The sequence below is a fragment of the Idiotropiscis lumnitzeri genome, chromosome 21 (genome assembly GCF_059441095.1).
Source record: "Idiotropiscis lumnitzeri isolate Australia: NSW breed Sydney's pygmy pipehorse chromosome 21, RoL_Ilum_1.0, whole genome shotgun sequence".
Lineage (NCBI taxonomy): Eukaryota > Metazoa > Chordata > Actinopteri > Syngnathiformes > Syngnathidae > Idiotropiscis > Idiotropiscis lumnitzeri.
This window is the reverse complement of record NC_142411.1, coordinates 9,118,283-9,141,357: the sequence shown is the minus strand read 5'-3', so window position 1 is coordinate 9,141,357 and position 23,075 is coordinate 9,118,283. Positions and strand designations below refer to the sequence as shown.

The window sequence follows — 23,075 nt, the reverse complement described above, 5'->3', positions numbered from 1 at the left end:
ACGTCGCATTAATATTTATGAACGTTTAAAAAGAAATCAGGGACCTCCTGTTATAATTAGTGTTACCACTGGAGGTCGCTGTTGTTAGTTTAGCACCGTGTGAAAGATATTGCCGTAGAATGAGAAATGTTACTGTTACGGTTCATATATACTTTTGTTGAGGCTATGTTAAACTTAACTTTTTGCTTTCAAAATCCAAGCTAATTACAGGAACTGATTTAAAAGTAACAACTCACACACACAGTGAATTTTCTGATGACACAGCTTATTCCAAAAACTTGATACAAAGTGATTTAATCTGTTTAGAACAGCATGATCAACAAACGTGGCTTTACAATCTGCTCAGAATGGTTTAAATTTCAAATCAAATACAATTTCAACTGGGTATGTAACAGAAAAGGATAATCTCATTAATCTATCGGTTAGTTCATGTGTGGGTTTGCTGTAAAACGTAAAGTGTGAGCAGTTGTGTTTCTCGATTTGACCGAGGGAAACCTGGCTCTGAGGAACAGACATGTTGTTGTTTGCAAATGCATTCTCCTCCATAAACATTGAACATTCTGCAGAGCTGTGCAATGCCAACAGGATTTTCCCCCCCACACTGGTAACATACAGTCTGTAAGCACATTTGACAACTGCAGCAATAAGGAGTCACACCGAAGCCTGATGGAAATGCATCAATTGAGTGGTTATCCATGGCATTTTCAGTGACAAATAATATGACAATGACTGCTATACAACAGAAGACTTTTCCAGTTGTTGTAGTAAACAAATGGTGCATTGGTGTGAAACAAAAACAGGTCTAAACCTGCGTGAGATCAGCATGCTTAGAGTGACCAGAATAGTCACACTTGGCATTACTGGACCCCGATTCCTATTCTGAAATCAATGAAATGGCCTGTATAAAACACATACACGAAAGCAGAAAGTTTGGGGATGACCCCATGCATACAGTGTTGACGGAGCGAAGACAACGCTTAACAGTGCAGCGAAGGCGGATCGAATTGGAATGCCATTCTAAAAAAACAATCACAGTTATTGAGAGAAAAAAAAAACAACATCCGACACATGAAGCAGAACTCCTGCATATTTCAGTGACTACCTCATCTGTGCATTTACAATGCCTGTCAGTAGTGAGAGCACCGGAGTCAAATTTGTAACCATTATTTAAAATATGCACACCCATGGGGATACATGTCAAGCTGCCTTTCAGATAACAATTACATTTCTCACATTTATTTAAAAAAAAAAAACAGATTGCTGAAAGACAAGACAAATGTTTTAAATAAATAAAGCTGTATATCAGATAAGTGTGAGGGACAGTATCGTCATACATACAGTTCAAATTTACAATGTGACTGTGCCAAACTTGAAGCACGACAAAGAAGAGGATATCGGGGGCGAGGGGGATAGACAACGACACGCTCACGTCTTTAAGAGCAGGTGCGAACAGTCAATAAGGCTGCAAAATAGCTCTAGAAAAGACGCAGTTAAAAAATATTCTGTAGTTTTTCTTCCCGAGATATATCCCCCCTAGTAACTGTTTTCTTTTGGAACATTTACTTTACATTTGAAGAGAAAGGTAGAAAATATATTTATCTCTATATACGTTTGCTTTGGTCAGGGAAATTAGTGAATATTTTTACACTCTGCTGTAGTTCAAGTGATTTTTATTTTTATGGGTGAGGCGTGAGATAATATGTATAAAATGCTTTTGTTATACTCCTGCAATCCGTGAGAGGTTTGTGATGCCACCTGAGCAGCAAGACTTTGTGAAAAATAATTTACATACATCACTTTTTGCTATTGTGTTCATAGCAACCGCTAAGCCTTTTTTTGTTAGTTTTTTAGTGCACAATTAACGTCTAACGGCTTACTTTGCTCCACCCTTGTGGTTGCTATTGCACGAACAACATACACATTCAATGTGCTCAGGGGGCGGGGAATAAAACCTCATGTCTTGATGCAGTCACAAAGGTAAGCGAGTGAAACGGTTTCATTACAGACACAGAAAATGATGGTGGTCTTTTTTTGGGCGAGCAGGCTGATAGAGTTGAAAATAATTCAGGACTCTGAAGGTACAATGGATATAAAAAATATATATAATCACACCCCTGTACAAATTTCAGATTAAGTGCAAAAGCAAAAAATCTTCAGACTTTTTTTAAAGCAGGTTTTGAAATGATTTATCATTATCTATTTATTTCATTTTTTCTAACATCACAAAACCTGGCATTTGAACAGCAGTCTACCTACTTTTCTATATCCACTGTACATGCTCTGATGAGTCCACTGAGGTTTGAAGTGTGGTGAGAAGAGGTATGGAGAAGTGGTGCATAAGCAAAACTGGAAGAGAGCATTATCAGATTTGTGTGTGTGCGCGTGTGTGTACACACATACACATCTATGGGGATGGATTTGGGAGCAGAAACATTTTTTGTGAGGCTCAGTCCCGAAACTGGCTTTCCTCAGATGTCCACCTGATGGGAGGAGGAGACTGTCCACGTCTGGAGTACTTCAGCTGCAGCAGGTCGCCCACTTCATTCATGGCCTCCAATACCTGGCAAAACATCACAGGCAATCGTATCATTCCGAGGACAACCCGTAACTTATAAACAAGTCAGTGAAACATTCAAACTGCTAAAAAAGGCGAGGCGGACAGTAAAACGACGCCAATAAAACGGGTGTGAACTTTTGAAGTCATACCGGCGTGGCGAGCCTCAACGACATGCCAGTGTTGTGAAGGCTCTCGAGCAAAAGGTGAGGAGAAGGCGCGCGGCCGGCGGAAAGCCTCAACGTAACACAAACTCCCGCACTTCTTTCCACAGTAAATGAATCGGCGTTGCAACACTCCAAAGCACCTGGAATCAATTTACCTTCCCCCTGACCTTTTTTCCGATTCCACGGCTTGAGCAACAGTTAAGAGCCGCTTTCCAAAGACGGAAAAAGCGGCTCCTTCGAGTGCTCTACAAAGGCTTTCGCATGCCCTTTAAATGGACTTCTACAAATGGTGTTGACATGCACAACAGTAAGATGAATGAAGTGCCTTTGGAAAGACACAGCAGCTCATATAAAAGCCTCACTGTAATACCCACAGACAGCTTCCAAGTGCTATTAAAATAAAAGGGCAAACTGGGAGTCCTTATTATCCAACAGGCTCGCTCAAACACGCAAAAGTCAATCCACTGTGAACCAAGCGCATTTGGGTGATTAAAAACAACAACACTTAACTGTGTTATTATAACGCTGACAACGCAAGGCAGCTAAACTGCTGATAAGAGAAAAAAAAAAGGCAAACAAAACATCGTCGTGGGTGAGCGACTATCGCAGACGGCGTCACTCGTCTCCTTTCCCCCCCCCCCCCCGCATGGTTTAAAAGTGTCACAGGAACTTACGGTGTCGAGCATTTCCCTGGTGTGCGCGGCCGAAATGCAGAAGCGCGCTCGTGATTCGATGATGGGAGTCGCCGGGAAGCCGACGACCACGGTGCCGATGTTCCGCTTTAACATCTCTCGGCCAAACGCCCTGAGATGCAAAAAGAAGATTACTCCGCATGCGTTATCTAATCTATGCAGGTGGCCACTTGTGTATGACAGCAAATGTGATCCCATATCACAAGTTTACAAAGAATGGAGAGAAATGTTTTCGGAGAGCAATCACTGACCCAATTTTGGCGGGCATGTAGAGCATCACGGGTACGACAGGTGAGTCACTGTTGCCATAGATGATGACGCCCATCTCGCAAAGTTTCCTGCGGAAGTAGGTTGTGTTCTCTGACAGCTGGCGGAGGCGGTCCGCACCTGGAGACAACGGGCAGACAAACACAGTGGTTGGGAGGGATTTCAAAATGTGGGCAGAAGCTGCTTTGCCCAAAAGGAGGTTTTGCTCCTTCATGCATTTATACAGAGAAATAAAATTTCAAAAACATTGACCCAAAGAAGTCAATTAACGCCCATGCAGAACTCTTTGCTTTCACGGAAAAAAAAAAAAAATCCCTTTATCACACTTTTGCTCCATCATACTTGGTGTGCAGAATTTCTGACTAATGGTGAAGAATTGTTGAGTCTTTGATAGTCTACATGGCATATATTCCCCCCCCGAATCATAATCTGCTTCATTCCATCCAGACACACAAACAACAAAGCTGCGGGAGGTGATGTCAATAAACTCGGATAAACCGATGTTGTGGCGTAATCTGCCGGGATAAGCGAAAACAGTGATGCAGGTGGGAAATCAGTGTTGGACGTTATTGATCAAGGTTTTAAGTTTCACACAGATGGCCACGTTTACGTAACTTTCCCCCACTTGATGACTTATGAAGTCATTTTAGCTTGCCTGCAAATTGCAGAACAAGACCATTAGCTGAAAAAAATACAATAAAATCACAAGCAAGAGGAGTTCTTTCCGCAGCATTTTCGCCTTTGAAGACAGCCAGAATTCATTAAAATGGAGGTCAGTGGAGGGGAAGTTAAACAGGCATCAATCCTGCCTGATGCACACTGTGGATTCATTCGTCCAGTGTCCTCAGGCCGTGCCCCCAGAGATATCATCTTAGCCAAACAAATGGTACAATGTGCCAGCAGCAACATACTCGCCGTACATCTGTCGGCCTGAACTGGGAAAACATGCACAACACGAACTTCAAAGCACCATGACAAACAACCAAGTCTGAAATTATACATTTTTCTCCTTAAAAAACAAGTAAAGAAAGAAAAAGACACACTGAACTCAATGCACTGCTGGTAAAAACCCCAAAACGCGCCATTCTTACATTATAATAGATGTGATTTTATGCAGGAAACTCTGACTAGCTGTCTGTGTAAAGGAAACGCTCTCACTATCGAACAGCTCCAACTCCGTATTCGTGTCTGGATCTTCAAAGACTTGAAACAGGTGACAGGGCTGCAACATATCATGCTGTCATTGTAATTCTTCCACAAGGAAAACTAGAGGCAGCTCAGCCAGTCTGGCTATCTTCATAGCAGATGACGTTGTGAAAGGCCGGGTCAGCCCTCTGCTAGTGAAAAGCACTCAGGTGTTTATTACCTCTGCCAAGCACGATGGCTGGACGATGTAAAAATGACAGCCACTTTCCATGACACCTTTCATTTTATGACTAGAATACTTTTGGTGCGGATTCAAATAACATTAATACATTTCCAGTTCTCGCAGTTACAGTCCACTTGCATGTGGGGGCTGAAAATACGATTTAGTGCTTTATTTTTGTATGTGGATGCGTCCAGCCGAGCGAGATCACCAAGCCCTCTGCGCCATGCTGCTTTGTACCCAGCATGAAGTCAAAGGAGCAAACATCTGAAAACGATAAAGGAAGGCCTATTTTACTATACTACCACCTCACAAAGTTCCAGCAGATTAACATGTTATTGCCAAAAAAGCAGGGAACTACCCACTCCGCACATTGCAAGCTTGAACCTGTCTTGAATTAAATATAACCATTTTCATTTTATCATCTACTATAGCAGGTTATTTTTTTTCATCTAAATATGAAAAAAAAAAATCAATGACAAACTTCTCAACCAAATGTGCTTGTTGTTGATCCAGGCCACCATCGTGATTAGATGCAGGACACGTGTTGGGTTATACTGACATCTAGTGGTCAAATACAACATCACAGTCACACGTACATCACAGTAGTCGCAACACAGTCGAATCAAACTGCACTGCTTGTTAATTGTTCTCTAACTTGTCATTAAAACTTTGCAAAAAGCAATCAAGCAACAAAATACAGCTAAGCAGTTTCCAACCTACCTAGTGTGGTGCCATCTTCTCCCATGATGATTTTCATGGAGGCGATGATTTGCTGGGCTACGGGTGGAGGCATGGAGGTGGCGTACAGGGCGCTGTGAGAGTGTTGTCGCAGGTAATCGATCAGCTCCTAAGGGAGGAATTATTAACATTTAAAAACCATACCCGAATTGTGTAACAACATTTTAGTGGCGTCTGCGAACCTTTTTGCCTCCGATGTAACCCCCGGCACCGCCAAAGCTTTTCGTGAACGTTCCCATCATGACGTCCACATCGGTGGGATTGAGGCCGAAGTAGTCCACCACTCCTTTGCCGTTAGGCCCCAAGGCCCCGATACTATGAGCTTCATCCAGGTACACGTATGCCTTGTAGCGCTTCTTCAGCGCGATCACCTCTGGCAGACGTACGATGGAACCCTCCATACTTTAAAATAACAGAGTGAAGTATGTATTAAAACCAAACAACAAACAGAAATGTTCCACATTTTATTTTGCATGTGATTTTATCATCCTACTCCCATTCTAAATAAAGGAATCTACACTTGGAAGAATTTACAGCACATCTTACACTTTTATCATTAATTCGGATTAAAGTGCAGTACTTTGACTTCCCCTTCAACTCCGGTTAACCTTTTTTTTTTTTATAAGATATACATAAGCACTGTCAAGTTTAACAATCTGAGCTTTTGCCAGTGCAAGTCAGACTCCATTAACATTGCATTCATAAAACGACATTGATTAAGTTGTAGTGCTTGTTTGGAAAGGGTATTGATCCCTCATGACTGATTAGCTTTACAGAAAATGCACTTCAAGGACAGTGGGAACAGTTCCAAATGCTGTATATTTTATATTTTGACAAATATAAATTGACACCTTCCAAACAACCCTAAGGAGGACAAGCAGAAATAAATAGAATTCACAGTATATTCTCGATAAAGCATAAAGAGGCATGTAAAAGACGCCTGGTGCGATATAAGTGGTTTGAACAACCATGTTTGCGCTAGTTAAGTTTGATTTGTAGAAAATAAAATAAATATGCACACAAAATATGTACATGCCATATATTATGATCCTTACCTGTAAATGCCCTCCACCAAAATGAGAATTTTTCTCCAGGGCCGATGGGTCCTCGGCTGTCCATGTACGATGGCGTCTCGCAGGAGTTTCTCAAGACTTTGCATGTCTACGGCAACGGTAAGAACATTTGGTTAGAGTAAAAAAAATGCGAAGCGCTCATGAAAATGCTGTGATCAGTTGCTACGAACGCTATGGATGTGGAAAAGGTTACTATAGGGCACCCACTGTTGTGTTTGAAGACCCGAATTGTTGAGCCGGAAAGACGGGCACCCAGCACTAGTGATGCATGATTCAGCTCGTCACTTAAGATGAGACAACCCTAAAGCAAGACAATGGAAAAAGTTCAAGCATTGTATTGTTACATCAAATTTACGCACATTGAGAATTTCAGAGGGTGCCTGTAAGTAATTTAATAAGTAGAAAAATGTCGTTGTTGATTAATGTTACTTTTTGGTGCCTGTTTGTTTGAATACATTGTGTTATATTTCAGTTATTTGTGAGTAGTTGTTGCACGTGCACTAACAAGTCGTTCCCCAAGGAGGAACCACATTTCTAATTTGCGTTTTGAGCGGAAAAAAAGTTTCCCAGGTTTGCATTGCATTTGCATAAAAGACAAGCACACATGGTTGTATCAACAAATTGACTGTCAAAACAGTTTTAAGTACAGAGAACATTACATCGCAGTCAAAAGAGCCGTAATCAACTTAATTATGATTAAACTGAACGACACGCCGCAGAGCGCAACAGAAGGGCATCATGCATCGTTACTGAAATGACATTATTAACGGCTAAACATATAATAAAAAGTACTTGGGTAATTATATTTGTAAGGACAAATCTAAGACTGCACAAAAGGTAATTTTAGTTAACAAAAACTGACGAAAGAGCTAAAACAAAAATTGAAAAAACGTTTTCGTCAATAAAATAAAATTAAAATGACAATGCATTTAATTAACGGAAACTGAAACCAACTCAAATTAAAGCGGAAAGCTTCCTTGTTTTCCTCATTTATTGCACAAGCCTTTGGGGGGTGATTTTAAGAGGTCGAAAAGTGATCTGGGAGTTGTAGTCATCTAAATGATTGTCGCACAGAAGCAACGTCATCAAGCAGCAGCCCAAAAAAATAAATAAATAAAAAAATAGCCAGCAGATGACGTCACTCCGAGCAGACGAGTTTTGCCTATGGTTTTGGCTAAAAAAAAAAAATATATAGCACACTGTACAACTGGGTTGTATAATTCTCAACAAGAATTAAATCCACAAATCCACTTTAGAAGTTGTGGCAAACTAGATTTTAATTTTTAAACTTTTAATTCGGGGGCATGCATACCCGCATCTTTCGAAGCGCACTGCACATATTTGTAATTCACTGTCTGCGGACTATTAGTGCTCCCTGTTTTATAAAAAATTTGCAGAATTTTCACTCTGAAATACTTACAATGGTTGTTTGTCAAATTTTGCAAAAAGGTAAAACATCAATTCCGCTAAAAACACTAACTAATACTAAAACTAAATCCAAGTGTTTTTGATGAAAATAAAACTAATAAAAACTAATTACCTTGTGTGTGCCGTGAAAACTAATTAAAGCTACAGTAGCTACATTAAAAAGAAAAAAAATATATGAATTGAGCAATGATTTGAACTGACACAACTACTCCAAAAAGCGCACTACCTAATCTCGAGATATATTGCAATACCCGCCATTGTTCACGTTGGCTAATAAGAATAAATACGCCGAGTACACAATGCAAAATAGTGCTATGAAAAAGGGAGGGAATAAAAATATGCAGCAACGTGAAGAATGTATGCGGCTTCTTGCCAAGGGCTGTGGCTCTTACCACTTTACTGTTCACACCTCTGCATGCTGTATTTTCAACTTCCCGTTCAAACACAGGATATCACAGCAAGCAAAAAGTGATATGATTGCCTTGGGTTTAGATCAACATTGGCAGCGATTTATCAAACAAAAGCGCCAGAGCGCACACTATTTTAAAACACCCGGAAACGAGAACAGTCTGACATGTCGCTGGTTGGCATTTGTTTTAAAACCAGTAACAGGAAGCCGTGTTAGTTCCGTAAAAGCAAACTTGTCATCCTGAGATTGCAGCGCGGGGGGGGGGCAATGTGGTTAGTCAGAAGGAATATTACGCCTGATGGAGAACAAAAGGAGAAAAGGAAGAGAGTGACATTCCATACCTTCCCGGTAAGTGCAGGAATGTTCATGGAATTGGTGGCGAAGCCCATGCCGAACGCCATAGCCGACTCAACACCAAGAAACCTGGCAATCAACTGGTCCAGCTCCTCATGGATGTCAAGATTGCCTAGAACACACAACGTGTTTACATGCTGGAAGTGCTCTCTAATAAATCACAATCTGGTTTCAGCTTCTCAAATGTGTCAGTTTGCTCATATACTATATGACGGCTTCCATGGATTATTCTTTGACTTTGTTATTTCAAAAGGAAAATCTGGCCTTGGAAGTTGTCCAGCATTTGGTATTTGCTACAAAATGAAGCCCATCATGGACACGGTTCCTTGCCTGGTAGTTCTCTCACCTAACTCACAGCGAGTGCTGCCCACTCCCACGCCATACTTTTGCGTGACCTCGACAGCGGCGTCGGCGCAAGCCCCGGTGTTCTCGGCGAAGCCCAGGTAATTGTACGAGCCCATGTTGACGACGTCCTTCACCACTTTTCCCGTATGCCTGAAGGAGAGCAAGACAATGAAACTCAGGGACAGAGGACAACGACCCAGCGTCAGGGTAGAATAATTAACTTGCATGCGGACTGCGGTAGCAGGGCAAACATTTCCTGTTCCGTGTTGTTGTTTAAATGCCCCAGTCATCCAGCAGCGGGATATTGCGCAATTGTTTATCTCAAGGAAATACAGCTTCAGCACAGCAGGCATATTTTACACATTCCAATCTTGATAAAGTGGAGAGAGAAAGTCAACACACCCTTTTGCAACGTCATAGGATTTTTTCAAAATGTTCTCACCAATAAGATTTTTTTGGGGGGGGAGATTTTGTTCTTGCCCAAAAACCTAATATTGTTAATATCATTTAATCAAATACTGCTTTAACAAATGAAAAGTCTTCGGTTTGTATCAATCCGTTCATGTAATATATTTATAAGCAGAACTTTTAAATGGTCGGTAAGCAACAGAATTATCCTGAGGTACAAATATTGAAATAGTTTCATTGATCAATTAAAATCTTTATTTTTGTTTTATTTAGAAGATTTATTTGTGCACTTGGTTTGAATCCCTACTGCACTACATTCTAGCCATTTCATCTTCGAAATGCGTTGTTGAGGTATCAAATCAGGAATGTGTACTGGCAGATAATCAAAAAATGCGACTCGGGCGCAAAAAAATATAAATCGGAAATCTCAAGAGTGAACAATTGCAGAACCAGCTAACCGTACAACCACATTTTACATTTGGTATTTTTATCCCACACAATTTTAAAGGTTGTCTTTTTTTCATGATAAATTGATTTTGTACATTTAACACTTTGAGATAAATCTTTGGCTCTCCGCATCATTCAAATTAACTTACTGGAAGGTCCAATTGTAATCAGGGGACACTCGCTCCACCAGGTCCATCTTTGCTCCAGGAACACTACAGATGGGTCGGTTCCAGTTGTCTCGGATCCTCATGTACAAGTTTCTGGTGTAAAAGTTCTCAAAATCTTGATAGAGCGGGACAAAGTCCTACCGAGGAAAAGAGCGCCAATAAGGGAATGCAATGGAAACAAACCAGTAAGAGCCAATCCATTACCCAGCAAGAGTGCATTCGGTTGACATTTTTGCTAGTTCTTTATTAACCTTTTGCTCTTCTCGCTCTCGGGCCATGGTGCACTTCCCGATGTTCCAGTGGCGGAGAAAGTCCCGGAGGTAGCCAAAGATGGTGAGGATGCCGTAGCCCACGTAGGTAAGAACAGCCACCAGTAGAGGAGTCTGCTCAAACGATTCCACAAAGGGCCTCTTGTACAGGCTGGAGTTGTGTGTGCCATGTTGGTTCTGGAGGACAAAACAAGCATTATCATTATGACAACTTCCGCTTCTTGAGGCGCAATTTTGAAACGTGGTGGGGGGAACGGGGGGAGGGGGGGGTAGTGTGGTTGGCACGCAATTGTGGCTACAAATTTGAAATGCTCATGCCTACTTGTGGTTTCCCCTACACCTTGTGTTCTTGAAGGAGACACGAGAGAGCATTTTTATATAAAGTAACAAAGAGCTGCTTTTGCAGTTTGCTTCCATGACAACAGCAGCTTGGAGCCCGATATATAAACAATCTTCAACAAAACGACATACTTTTAAGTGGGGCACAACTCAATATCAATTGAGCAGTCGAGTGCAGCGGCTTAGCAGCACCTCATGTGATCAGTCATGCCTCTTTCCCAGAAACACTTCTGAGCACTCCAGAGCGTGAGCATTTAAAACCAGTCGGACGTGACCTTGCCTTTATGGAGGATGCAGGAAAAAGTTAAAGAGTCTGTTGCATACAGATGCCCACCAAACATCTGTACTCACCTAAACAAATAAAATGTGAAACAGTACATTGACGTCAACATTTCAACAACCAAACTAAAGGTCTTGCTTTGTATTTGCATGCGTGTGATGGAGTTGCTCCATTGAGAAACAAGAACATCAATAAATTGTGTTGCCGGATTTCACAACTATGTTAAAATGCAGTCACGCCAAGACGGAGATGCTGATGACATGACACATGCCATGCTGTGTGAAAGTTGTGGCACTATCCTGCTTTTGATAGATTCTATATAAGACTCCCAGGTGTATAAATAGCACATCAACAGTTACAGAACCTCGATGTGTCAATTGTGGACTCTCCTTAAAACAAAAGACAGAAAAACAGATCGCAATATGACGCAGTGCAGTTCTGCGGGGCATCCAACTACAAACATAAGAATATCTTGTTTAATTACTAACTCTCTGACACGGTCAATCAACATTGTTGTAATTTTTGTGGCGGATATCACAACACAATATATCGAAATCGCAAGAAGTCTAATGTTGCGGTCGGAGAGTGTAAACAATCATAAAGCTGCAGATTACAAATGCTGCACAAGAGCTTTAGTATGGAATGCAAGAATCTAAAAATAAAGACCCATAGGACACAGCTACAAATGATTACAAAGACACGCATGCATGCCCAACCTCCACTACAAAACTATGTTTTCGATTCCATGGTGGAAGCGACCACACCCTTGACAGCACGGAGACATTCCTCCCCGTTTAAGTGTCATGTGGAAGCTGGCTGGCTCTGCTCTCCCTGGAGACACCGACTCCTAACACAACAGGGCCTGGTTGTCGTCTTCTCATTAGCCAAGGTAAACAGAGACCAGTCTGACTTCACACAGACACTTGCAGGACAGAAAAAAAAAACACAACTGAGTGTAAGATTACACAGAGCGACATAACATTGGACCTTCAGGTGGCGTGGGCCATTTTTACAAAACAGTTCGCAGGAACAACATTTATTTCTCTCATAGGATGAATATCGATGCATCTATCTTTATCTAATTGTTCACAAGTGAAAATATAAACTACAGCTATTTGAAAGAATCAACCAACTGTGGTGCATGGACAGAACATGACACAACACTAAATTAATTTAGGGTAAATTAACCCCCATGAAGTTCAAATAGAACAACAAAACATACACAACCTAGGTTGAAATCAGTAATATGATGACGTAAAAAAAACTATGTATTCAAATAATTTCCTGTCAATAAGAATGTTGGACATACGCTTTCAATTTTTTTAAATATTAAAAATGGGTACCAGAAATGAAAATAAAGGATTATATACATTGCATACATGAAGAATACGACTAAGCTAAGTCTGCAGAAATACTGCATCATCAATTACACTACTCCACTATGTGTTTTGGTAAAAACACGAAATACATTTAAGATTACGATCAATGTATATGTTTGTTTTGGGCGAATTCATCAAAGCATTTCAAGGCTTTCTCTGGCTGTGTTGACATGACGGAAAACATTAACTATGCTAATAACGTGGACTATCTTGGAAATAGTCAAATTAAGGTCTGATTGATATCTTGTCTGTATTAGTTGACATGTTGACATCTTCTGTTTGATGAATAAATGAACTATTTATAAATGCCACGCTGCAATGGCTCATCTGGGGAAATTGGAAAGTAACCAACACACCGAGCTATTTATAATAATACGATGTAAAATGTTAACCACATGTAGAATTTCGAAAGAGTTCGGGGCCGCCCTCCACGGAACCGTTGACGGCCGGGCGGGCCTCACCTTCTCCCCGGGGCGACGATACTTCTGCGGCTGTTGAAACAGGCAGTGGTTCTTCACGAAGCCATTTTTACTCGCTTTTTGACCACTCGAAGTCCGACGGCAAGCGTCACCGTTGAGTAGCTTGTTGGCGGAGCTTTCCGTCATCTCTGTAGGCTCGCCGCGGCGTAACGTATCACAAATTGCAGTAGCCCAACTTGGATGCGGATGATCGGGAAGTCATGTATGAACTCGGAGAAACGTTCGCTTTCTACGCCCACTGCGCTGGGACTGCACTAGCACACCGGAAGTACACGCCCCTGGCGCGCGCTCATTCGCCAATGCGTCTTGGTCGCCTACAAAAATCGTCTATTGATATAAGAGCCCAACAAGTACAAAATAATACAATATTTTTAATGGGCTGTCAGGAAAATCATGTGAAACATTGTGTATTACACATTTTTGTATATTAAAAGCCAAAACATAAATATTAGGAGTCACACTCAATATTTGACTTTTTTATAACGGCACTCCAAGGAAGACAGAGTGAGTGATCTTACTGTGTTTTATTTCCTGGTAAAGTTCTTCCTTTGGAAACAACCCACAATGGCGTCAACACAACCCTGTCAATGACGTCATTCTTACCTGAGCAAGGCAGTTCTTTCACTCAAGGTCAAGGCTATCCCAAGAGTGACTCATCGGAAGTTGCCAGTAATGTTATATTGTGATGACACATTCAGTATATGATGTTGACAGAAGGGACAGCAGTCTCTATGTGCACTGTTGAAAAACTATGTATTGCCGGACAGAGCTGGACCATGCTGCCGTATGGGACCTGAAGCAAAATTTGATTTGTGCAAATAATGTTAATTACACACTCATTTCAGAATGGGCTGAGGGTGATTTACACAACATTCCAAGGAATAAAGTTCTGGGATACGTTTTCTAGGCTCAGTAAAAGTAAAAACATGAACCAGTATATTCTTCATTTACTATTACTTTTATTTATTTCCATTTCATTTATTTGTATAAAAATCGGAACAACAATGTGTAAACATAATGAAATACAAAAACACTAAGTTTCAAAGGCAATTAAAAAAAACACCTAAATTTATATAACTTACAAAATGTAAAAACAAAATATTAAAGACAATTAACAATATAATTCAAAGCAAATATTTAAATAAGGAATGAATACTTACCTGAAAGAAAGTTACACACATTTTTTAAAAGTGGATATAAAGTAAAATAATTAGTTTTCAAAATTAGATAAAAACTTGCAAAAGATTTAGTTGAAAATCTAAATATCCTCAGTTCTTGTCCAATACTCCTAGTAACTGATCTTGGATGAAACTATTTTTTTTACTTTACGTTGCTTACTACACAAGAAAATGTGTTAATTCTTATTTGTGATCAGAGAGGATAAAATAAGCTAAACCATTATGAATATCCTGGAGGAAATTCTTTTTTTCACACATGCATCTTATCATAGTTGCGCTCTTTACAGTTGGTTTGTTTTCATGAGGCAATAACATCAGCACAGATCTAAAGTTACTTATCCCTGCTCCTAGATGGCACTATTGGGCTACAGAAAAAATGTTATCTGTGCTTTACCGGCTGTGCTTATCCCGATGCTCTAAGGTTAGAGGCTCTGATGTGCAGCCCAGTGTTTTAAAGATGTGACATCCATGATTAAGGCATCGATGATAACATCAGATGATTTGATTCTTTAATCAATTTTCCGAGCCTTTGCTTTTTTTTTTTCCTCTCAAGGTTGCAACCTTGAGTGGAGAATAATGAAACATCGGTCTTTAAAGCTCTTGCCAATACACAGAGAAGCACTTAAGCGCCTGTCCATTCCAAACGAGATCATGCTGATAAGAAAGCAGCTTTAATAGGATCACCGCTCGGGTTAGATGGAAAGTGGATCAGCATTCATTGATGCAGCCAGTGCACTTTGATAGTATAAATCGAAGAGGAAGCCATCCAGTATAACTACTGTACAGTACATAGAATATACAGACTTATATAACTTTAACCAGCGATTTTTTCAAACCGCCAAAGAAGGATTCCATGTCTTTATAACTCCTATAAAGGATGACAAGGCAGATGAAATCTAGATAATCTTAGACTTTGAATTGCCTTGTTTCACCAACATCTACTCGATGCGTATGAGACAAGATTACTAAAAGGTCACAGATATCTAACAAAGATATCACAATAACGGTCTTTTTTTTGCGTGAAAAACAAGTGTTGCAAAAATGGCCCACTGTACATTTCACGCCAATTAATCATTTTACTCCAATTGCAGCCCAACATGTACCTCATATGCTGCTTATTTTTAAAAAGCTGTCATATTCATATTTATTCAAATCATTACGTATGTAGAGTTCTTTTCCAAAACAAGATGAAAGGAACATTTATGAATGATCAATTTTGACATCCCACTCACTATGCTCAGACATGGTGCATAATATCAAGGGATTTTCCAGACTTTTGTTGAATCTAAATGCCGTTTAGCGCCTTCATCTTTACAGTTCACAAAGAATACGGACAAACAAGCCTGCAGACAGCTTGTAAATTAATTAATCATGGACAACAACACAGTCGCATGATTGAGCCCCTTGACAAATTCTCACAAATGTAATTTCCTCAATTCCCCAAGTTTAAAAATCACATGAGCAAAGACGTCCCGAACGGTATGTTACGCTCTACTTCCACTCCTGCATTACAGTTAGCGTGCTTGCCCAATCAAAATGCAGAGCAATTTCTCCGACACGATGACCTCTTGCTGAAGTCAAATCTCTTTCCTGGGATAAAGATGACTTCCTGTCACTGCAAATCCCAGAATGGTTCCAGCACGCTCCCACCACAGTTGTTTAAAGGCCCGACGCTGCTACGGCTCACCCACCAAGGGTTCATTCTGACTGACACAACCATTAGAAATGGTTACGCCTGTCTTGGTCTTCCCACCATAATGGATTATCCAGCAAGAGAGACACTGAGAGGCGGACGGGTCGCACTGAGTGACAGACAGACCATTTTCCAGAATGCAGTAGACTCTGACTGCTGGAATAATGATGAGTGAAGCCCTGGCCTGAATGCGTGTAGACGAGGAACTAATGATGAAGAAGGCATGGACTGGAGAGAGCTCAGGTTCTTGTGTTGCATGTCAGTATGACGGATGTCATAAAGACACTGCCTATGCACAGCCTATCCACGCAAGAAATTGTAGACATCTGCACACGAGGGTGACAGTAATCACATATTAGTTCCACAATGGGGAAATTTGCACAGGGAAAAGCACGCAAACTCCAAGAATTTCATTGAAATAAAAACCTTTTCTCATGTAGACTCATATTTTGAAATGATCTTTTTGCATTACCGCAACCCTGATCAGTTAAAAAAATATATGTAGCAAATTGAAAACTTGAATGAAACTAAAAGGTTTACTTCAATCATTTTGTTTTTGGAGCAAACTAATAAAAATGAATAACTACGTCTGCATAGTCACACCCTCATATCCAAATTGCAATGCTGCAACATACGTAAGGCTTAAATGTATTTGTGAAATAGCTCATTAGTAAAATTTTGATTGCTTTGCATTCTGTTGCATTGTACAGACAATGCTATTGCAAAGATTATGTATTCTATTCAAAACGTATTAAGTAAAAAAATGAAACAGCATTGAAAGAATTGCAACGTCATTGATAATTTGCCGCCGTGTTTCTGCTTGCAGTCTTTTAATACAAACGGTCACAAGGTCAGATCCCTCTCTCAACTTAGAGACCATTTATCAGGCAACTTATTGCTTTTCACTGCAAGGAGGAAGAAAGCGCAAATATCTCAAGAGACATCGCAACAACAACCGAGCCATCCAGAGTACAGATGTGCAACACCACAATATTGTTTATTATTTCTGGGCTTGTTTCCAGATAAGCAGCCATCTATCACGCCTTCTATCTGTAACCTGAGGATTCTATTGTGGCCCAACACAATATGTCCACAGCTGAACAAAAGCAATGCCAGGGAACCAATTTCCTCCTAGCGTCATGAATGAGCATCCTATTCATCAAATCATAAAGGCAGACAAGAGTTGTGTGGAAAGACATTAGCTAGCTGTCCAAGCACTAACCACAATGGGGCAGGTTGGAGAGACTGCACCTTTTCTCTAGTTTTTGTGAGAGAATTTTTTTTTTTTTTTTAAAAGACTTGCCAACAGAAAGCCGATAATCCTCAAGTTGAAGCCTGCATACTACACTGGTGCGTATACTTTTAGAGCCACTCTAAAGGTGGCTTTAAATACTGCTTCCATTCATTCTGCAGACGAGCAAGAGTAATGCTCATATCCACGTGAATAAATTTTGGTCTTCTTTGTATATACGGTAGCTTTTAATAAGGCATGAACTGGCCATACCACAACAACCACACCCTTCACACACTAAAGGAAATTTATTTGATAGTTGTACAAGGATTACAAGGATGTTTTGCTTTCAAGATTTTTCATCATCATCATGGCTGTCATCAAATATAGGCAAATGGTAACAACACCTAGGCAGACATTTTAAATATTACACAACTGACAAATGTGTGCGAGTGACATCAAAATAAAATGAAATCTATACGCTTTCAGAAAAAGAAGCTCCCATATTACCGTCTGGATTTTCAAGACAATTCGTTGTACTGTACATATTAAAAAAAAAGAATAACGAGGATTAGAAGTGTGATTTTTACACTAGCAGGAAAAAAAGGACAACTCTCGCTAGACATTTGAGTGGACTAAAACACCTGTGATCCAAACTAAGTGTGTAGACAAACGTCCCTTCTCTCACGTATGACGATGGGCTCTCACTCCTTTCTGCGCTTCTTTTCGTGGTAGTCGTCTTTGGAGCGGCTACTATTGGACGCTCTCTTGGAGCCGCCGTGCTGCTTGGCTTCCTCCAAGAATTTGTCCAGACCGAAGGGGTCCTCCTCGAACTGGACGGGCCCCTCGCGCCTCTGCCCGTGATCAGCCCCCGAGAACTCTTTGTCGGGAACAAACCTGAAAGAAAGTTAGTACAATTACATTTTATGACTTCATTCTACTTTACCAAAAAAATGTTTGCAGGAAGCACCTGCAATCTGGTGACTACACACTTCTCAAGTTTTCAAACTAAAACTTATAAGCCAGCGATAGAATCAACGCTTTTAAATATAATTGTCCCCTTTAAGCCTGTCTCTGCATGAAGCAGAGCTTATCACATTAAACCATACTACGTGTTAAGCTCATCTGATAAAGCAGTTGCTTGGAAACCAAAAATGACAATTCTAATTAGTGCGACTGCAGGAATTAGAGCATGTGCTTTATGTATGTCACCAAACTAAATTCATACCTGTGACAAGTATGGGCACTACGCTTCTGTCACAAGATCAACAAAGACAAGTTGACTGATAGTCAATTTAGAACATATTTGCGAATACCTGTTGTTTTGCATGAGTGTGTCAAAGTCATCAGCATAGGCGTCCTTGTCGATGGCTTTGGTTGGTCGGTAGATGTTGGAGGCCATGTCTCTGCCACCACGGAATGGCTGGTCATACACGTTGTACGACTCATCCTCGCCGCCGGCGAAGCCGCTGTCCATTCCCTGAGGAAGACAACAAGGGAAGGGAAAGGTGGCTTTAGGTAGCAATCTATAATGGTCGATGCTAATAATAATAGAAGACAGGACAGGCAAACCAATCACGAAAAGTCCGCTAGAAACTGATGACTATTTGCTCATCTTGGGTCACGCTGAGAAAAACACGTAACTCACTTTACTCTGGTTGAAAAGTCGCTGGTCATACTGGGCCTCGCTGGTGGTGCGAGGGTTGGGCACACCCAGAGCGATGAGCTCGCTAATGTCTCGGTCTTGGTCCCTCTGCAGTTTGGATCTGATAGAAAAAAAAGTTGTATGACTCCAACATGAATTCGTGATTATATGTGAAATCTGAACTTTCCATCCGGACAAGTGGAGGATTGGGTGTGTCGATCCAGCACCTCTTATCAGGAGCTGCCCTGGAAATGTTTCTGTCATGTTGTCTCTCTTTCCTTCTGTCGTGGCGGATCTCGTCACGCTCCCTCGCCTCTCCGTCCTCGCCACCTTGATCCAATATAGGAGAAAAGCAGACAATTTTGAAGAAAAAAAAATGGATTTGCAACATGTTTTAAAGTATATGCAGACATATAACTTGTCTTGAGAGATATACATCTCACCTTTGTCCCCGTGACTTTTAATTCCTGCTCTGCGATCTCGAGCCATTTGGGCTAACTCCCGGAGTTTCTCCTCTTTCTTTTCTTTCTCCTTCTGGGCCATCTTCTTTTCCACCTGGGCTCTCATCTCCACCGCCTCTCTGGCCTACACACACAACCAAAAGATCATGTAGCCATTTCAAAGTCCATATACCATAATAATGAAATTAGACCAACATTTCACAGCAAATAATATAAAGAGCCATGCATAAGATTACTTTTCTATCAGCGATGTAGAGTGCCTCAGCCAGCTTGGCGAAGTTTTCATTGATGTGAACTGTTTGCAGTCCCCTGCCATCAGCCGCCAGACGTTTGTCTAGAGGGATGGTGTAACCCTGAAACAAAGACAGCAGGGGTCAGTCAGAAAGTTGCAAAAGGGACACTTTTTAATTCATAGAAATGTGATTTGGGTGGTATATCACCTTTGCGTTCTTCCAGTTGGAGATGCATGGAGGAATCTTCCACTCCTGTTGTTCCTTCACTGTCATCTAAACCCAAAAGGAGGAAAAAAGATCATTGGACCAGCTGAAAAAGATATTTATTTTGTTTTATATGCCTTTTAGAACCGTGGGGCAGAGGAGTAGATTTACGACGGAATTTATTTCCTGCTTTGGCGATATGATCTGAATTTGTAAACCAAGGCAGCAGTAAAGACACAATTCCAGTACATTTCGCTATGAAAAACACTTCCAGTCCATAAATTTGTGGAATTCTAATCGTACCTTTCTGCTTGGAGAATGCATGACAGGTGCTGGTGGTGACGGAGGTCCACGAGGGATCTTCTTGTTGATCCTGTAACACATCTCTCCTTAATCAAGTTCTTTAAGGTTAAGCAGATTGCTCAAAAGCAGCTGCTGGATGACATGAAAAATATAAGGCGCTAGACATGATTACTTAAAACGTGGTGGTTCCATGGGGTCTTTCTGCATTTCCACCATGCGGATGACTCTTTGTTTGGCTCCAGAGTTGAAAGCCACTCCCTGCTGGGATGGGGTGTACCTGATAGACAGACAGAAGCAGAAAACTTTATTTTAGATACCAGAAAATGTTTGATTGACGGCATTATATTGCATTCTTGTGGTTGTGCGTCTGTATGGTGCCCTTATTTCTTCTGATAGGCCAAACTCTGGCAGTCCATCGAGGGCTACCCACTAAAGTCTTGTGGAATGTTGTGTATTTTTGCCACATTAAACAATTATATTAAATTAGGGAAAAATTCAGACTTATCTCCAACGACTGCGAAGATGAGAATTGTTTTGATACCTGATGTACTGTGCTGGGGCCTGTTTGTCTGCTGCTCGCACAGGCATGGCAGCAGCAATCTTTTGCGATACCTGCTTGCTAAGGGCAGCACGAGTCTTCTCAGTCAGCTAAGAGGATGACACACAAAAGCGTAATAAAGTCAGTCTAGCTGACAATGATTCCTTTATGTAGCGTGATCTTGTTTACATCGTGAATACAAATGCCATAGGTTCAATAATTTGTCATTTCGAATGCACACAGGAGTAAAAGCATGGAACTGTTCACAAATTTGGTAGTTTAATTTGATTATTTCATTTTCCACACTAATCTTTAACATAATTATTACCACACTACTTTGTTAGCCTTCCACTACCTGATTTTGATGTACATAACTTGTGTATGCTTTTAACAACAGTTGTTTACATTTCAAAGTAATATCAATAGCATTTAGGCTGTATGAATATAAAAAGTAACAATATCACAAAGGGGTTAACTGTTAGCCTTTTGCAGGTTTGCATGATGCTACAGTTGGTATCATTTTGCTCCCTGTAGTTTGATTTGCTCCACATTTTACCTCTTCAACAGCTTCCTCATCGGGCTTCTGTAGACCTGGGGTGTCATCATTCATAACTTCTTTAGGAAGTAGATCCGTATACTTGCTGAAGATCACCTACCACAGTGAAAAGACACAGAATGACCATGTTGGATTTTTCCCAGGCTTTGTGTCAATGAAAAATGGTGTGTGTGTGTTTGGAGGGGAAGCCAAACTATCTTTATATTTCTAATTGTGGAAAAGGACTATTTTGACTGCATACCTTGTCCTTGCTTTGCCCTTGTCTTGCAATGGCATCATATTTGACTTTGCCCTCCGCATCCACCTGCATTGTCAACGCATTGGAGGTTTTCTTCTGCCTCCCCATCTCCAGAGGAAACTGTGCCATGTGGATCTCTGGAAACGCTCCTCCATCTCCAAAGTCCTATAGCAGAACAATAACTTTCAAATATTAAAATGTTATAACCATTAACACGTTTTTATACATTCACCAGGACCAGCATACATTTTGACATAAACTGTTAAGATGTGGGAAAACAATCAATGAGGTAAGCCTTATTTGGGAGCCAAGCCCCACAGAGACCAACTCTGCCCAATAATGACAGTAAATTCATAGACTTATGTAGGTCTTTCTTATGTTTAATAAATGCAAAATCTGACTTATTTTCGTCAACCCGCATATGTGCAGTTGTTCTTTAGCACAGATTCTTGATTCGTACCTCGAGAGCGCGAGGCATCCATCCACTTCTGTGTCCATAAGGTGGTGGTTCTCTTCGGGAAGCAACCAAAGCAGTTGAGAACGACTTCTGGGCTCGAAGTCTGTCTTCTGCTTCCAGCTGGTCTTGTGACAGCTGGGTGGGCGCCGGTAAAAAGCTACAAACCAAATAATTGACATTATACAAGTTCGCTGGACTATGTGCTTAAATACAATCTGAAATATTTACAAATATAACATTGCAGCGACGGTAATTTATGTCGTCAATATTTTGGCCTGCTATGCTATCGTTAGCTTTGCGATTAAAACAAAACTACACAGCAGCTCGCAGTGGTCACCGCTGACGAATCAAACCGCTTGAAAATAACGTACGCGCTTTGTTAATATGATACAGCACACGCAAAATGTATTTTATGCAAAATATGATCAATTAAGTAGACAAAAGGCCAGGTCGCGATACTTACCTCGCCAGAGACATCTTTCTCTTCTTTTCCTGAGCGAGCTACTTCCGCTTTCTTCTTCGCTAGAAATTAATGTGGCAACTAGCATCCGTTGGATTTTGATACTGACATCTACTGGCTTAAAATGGAAACTACTCCGTTTGGCTTCTGGTTTCTTTACAGCATATTAAATACACTATATATAAATATACTATATATAAATAAATATACTGTATATATATATATATATATATATATATATAATTCACAAGACCTCAAAATCTCAATCAGTCCAGATATTTGGTTGACGTTGTCTCTGTCTTGACTTTTTTTGAGTTGTCAACCCCAATGGTTGAAAACTTTAAAGTAAACAAAGTAGAGTAATAAAGTACAGAGTGTTTTTGTAACTGTGGGAGTTAAATGGGATGTCAACCCCAAACAATTATTTGCAATAATATGTTTGATGCACCTTCACTGGTCTTAACACGCCATTCTGATTATTTTTGCGTTTGTGGAATACATGTGTTGCGGCAAAATCCATTTTTTTTTTTAGGCATTTCAAGGGGCAACCAATTTGTCAATTCTGCCGACTAAAAATGACATTACAGTAGCTCAGGGCTCCGTTAACGACCAATCATGACTCGAATGTTTTATATAACTGAACCGTGATAGTTTTTTTAGCTGATCCCTGAGCAGTTGTGGTGTCATTTTCAGTTGACAACAAGAAGCAAAATG

The 23,075-nt window shown here is 40.6% G+C and overlaps 2 protein-coding genes across 2 annotated transcripts; both read right to left on the bottom strand.

Moving 5' to 3' along the window:
- Positions 1–278: 278 nt before the first annotated feature.
- On the bottom strand, positions 279–13,412 carry sptlc2b (serine palmitoyltransferase, long chain base subunit 2b). The gene is made up of 12 exons (XM_088286807.1): positions 13,147–13,412; positions 10,670–10,864; positions 10,401–10,555; positions 9,398–9,546; positions 9,039–9,163; positions 7,068–7,161; positions 6,843–6,948; positions 5,970–6,189; positions 5,770–5,896; positions 3,665–3,800; positions 3,396–3,525; positions 279–2,560 (listed from the first exon to the last, which is right to left on the bottom strand). The coding sequence occupies exons 1-12, from the start codon at positions 13,288–13,290 to the stop codon at positions 2,447–2,449; spliced, it is 1,695 nt and encodes a 564-aa protein (XP_088142933.1). The 5' UTR covers positions 13,291–13,412; the 3' UTR covers positions 279–2,446.
- Positions 13,413–17,714: 4,302 nt separating this feature from the next.
- snw1 (SNW domain containing 1) lies at positions 17,715–22,499 on the bottom strand. The gene is made up of 14 exons (XM_088286977.1): positions 22,365–22,499; positions 21,905–22,058; positions 21,448–21,609; positions 21,207–21,302; positions 20,654–20,760; positions 20,285–20,389; positions 20,113–20,182; positions 19,813–19,878; positions 19,609–19,725; positions 19,355–19,496; positions 19,139–19,241; positions 18,915–19,032; positions 18,583–18,746; positions 17,715–18,163 (listed from the first exon to the last, which is right to left on the bottom strand). The coding sequence occupies exons 1-14, from the start codon at positions 22,376–22,378 to the stop codon at positions 17,971–17,973; spliced, it is 1,611 nt and encodes a 536-aa protein (XP_088143103.1). The 5' UTR covers positions 22,379–22,499; the 3' UTR covers positions 17,715–17,970.
- Between the last annotated feature and the right edge of the window lie 576 nt (positions 22,500–23,075).

Excerpts from the sequence above, each read along its gene's own strand:
- snw1 (XM_088286977.1), bottom strand. Across the intron at positions 19,242-19,354 it reads TAAAAGTCACGGGGACAAAG|GTGGCGAGGACGGAGAGGCG; the intron begins GTGAGATGTATA and ends TATTGGATCAAG. Across the intron at positions 18,747-18,914 it reads GACTTTTCAACCAGAGTAAA|GGAATGGACAGCGGCTTCGC; the intron begins GTGAGTTACGTG and ends TGTCTTCCTCAG.
- sptlc2b (XM_088286807.1), bottom strand. The coding sequence starts at position 13,290 with ATGACGGAAAGCTCCGCCAACAAGCTACTCAACGGTGACGCTTGCCGT. Across the intron at positions 9,164-9,397 it reads CAGCACTCGCTGTGAGTTAG|GCAATCTTGACATCCATGAG; the intron begins GTGAGAGAACTA and ends TGTGTGTTCTAG. Across the intron at positions 5,897-5,969 it reads GTTACATCGGAGGCAAAAAG|GAGCTGATCGATTACCTGCG; the intron begins GTTCGCAGACGC and ends TTCCTCCCTTAG.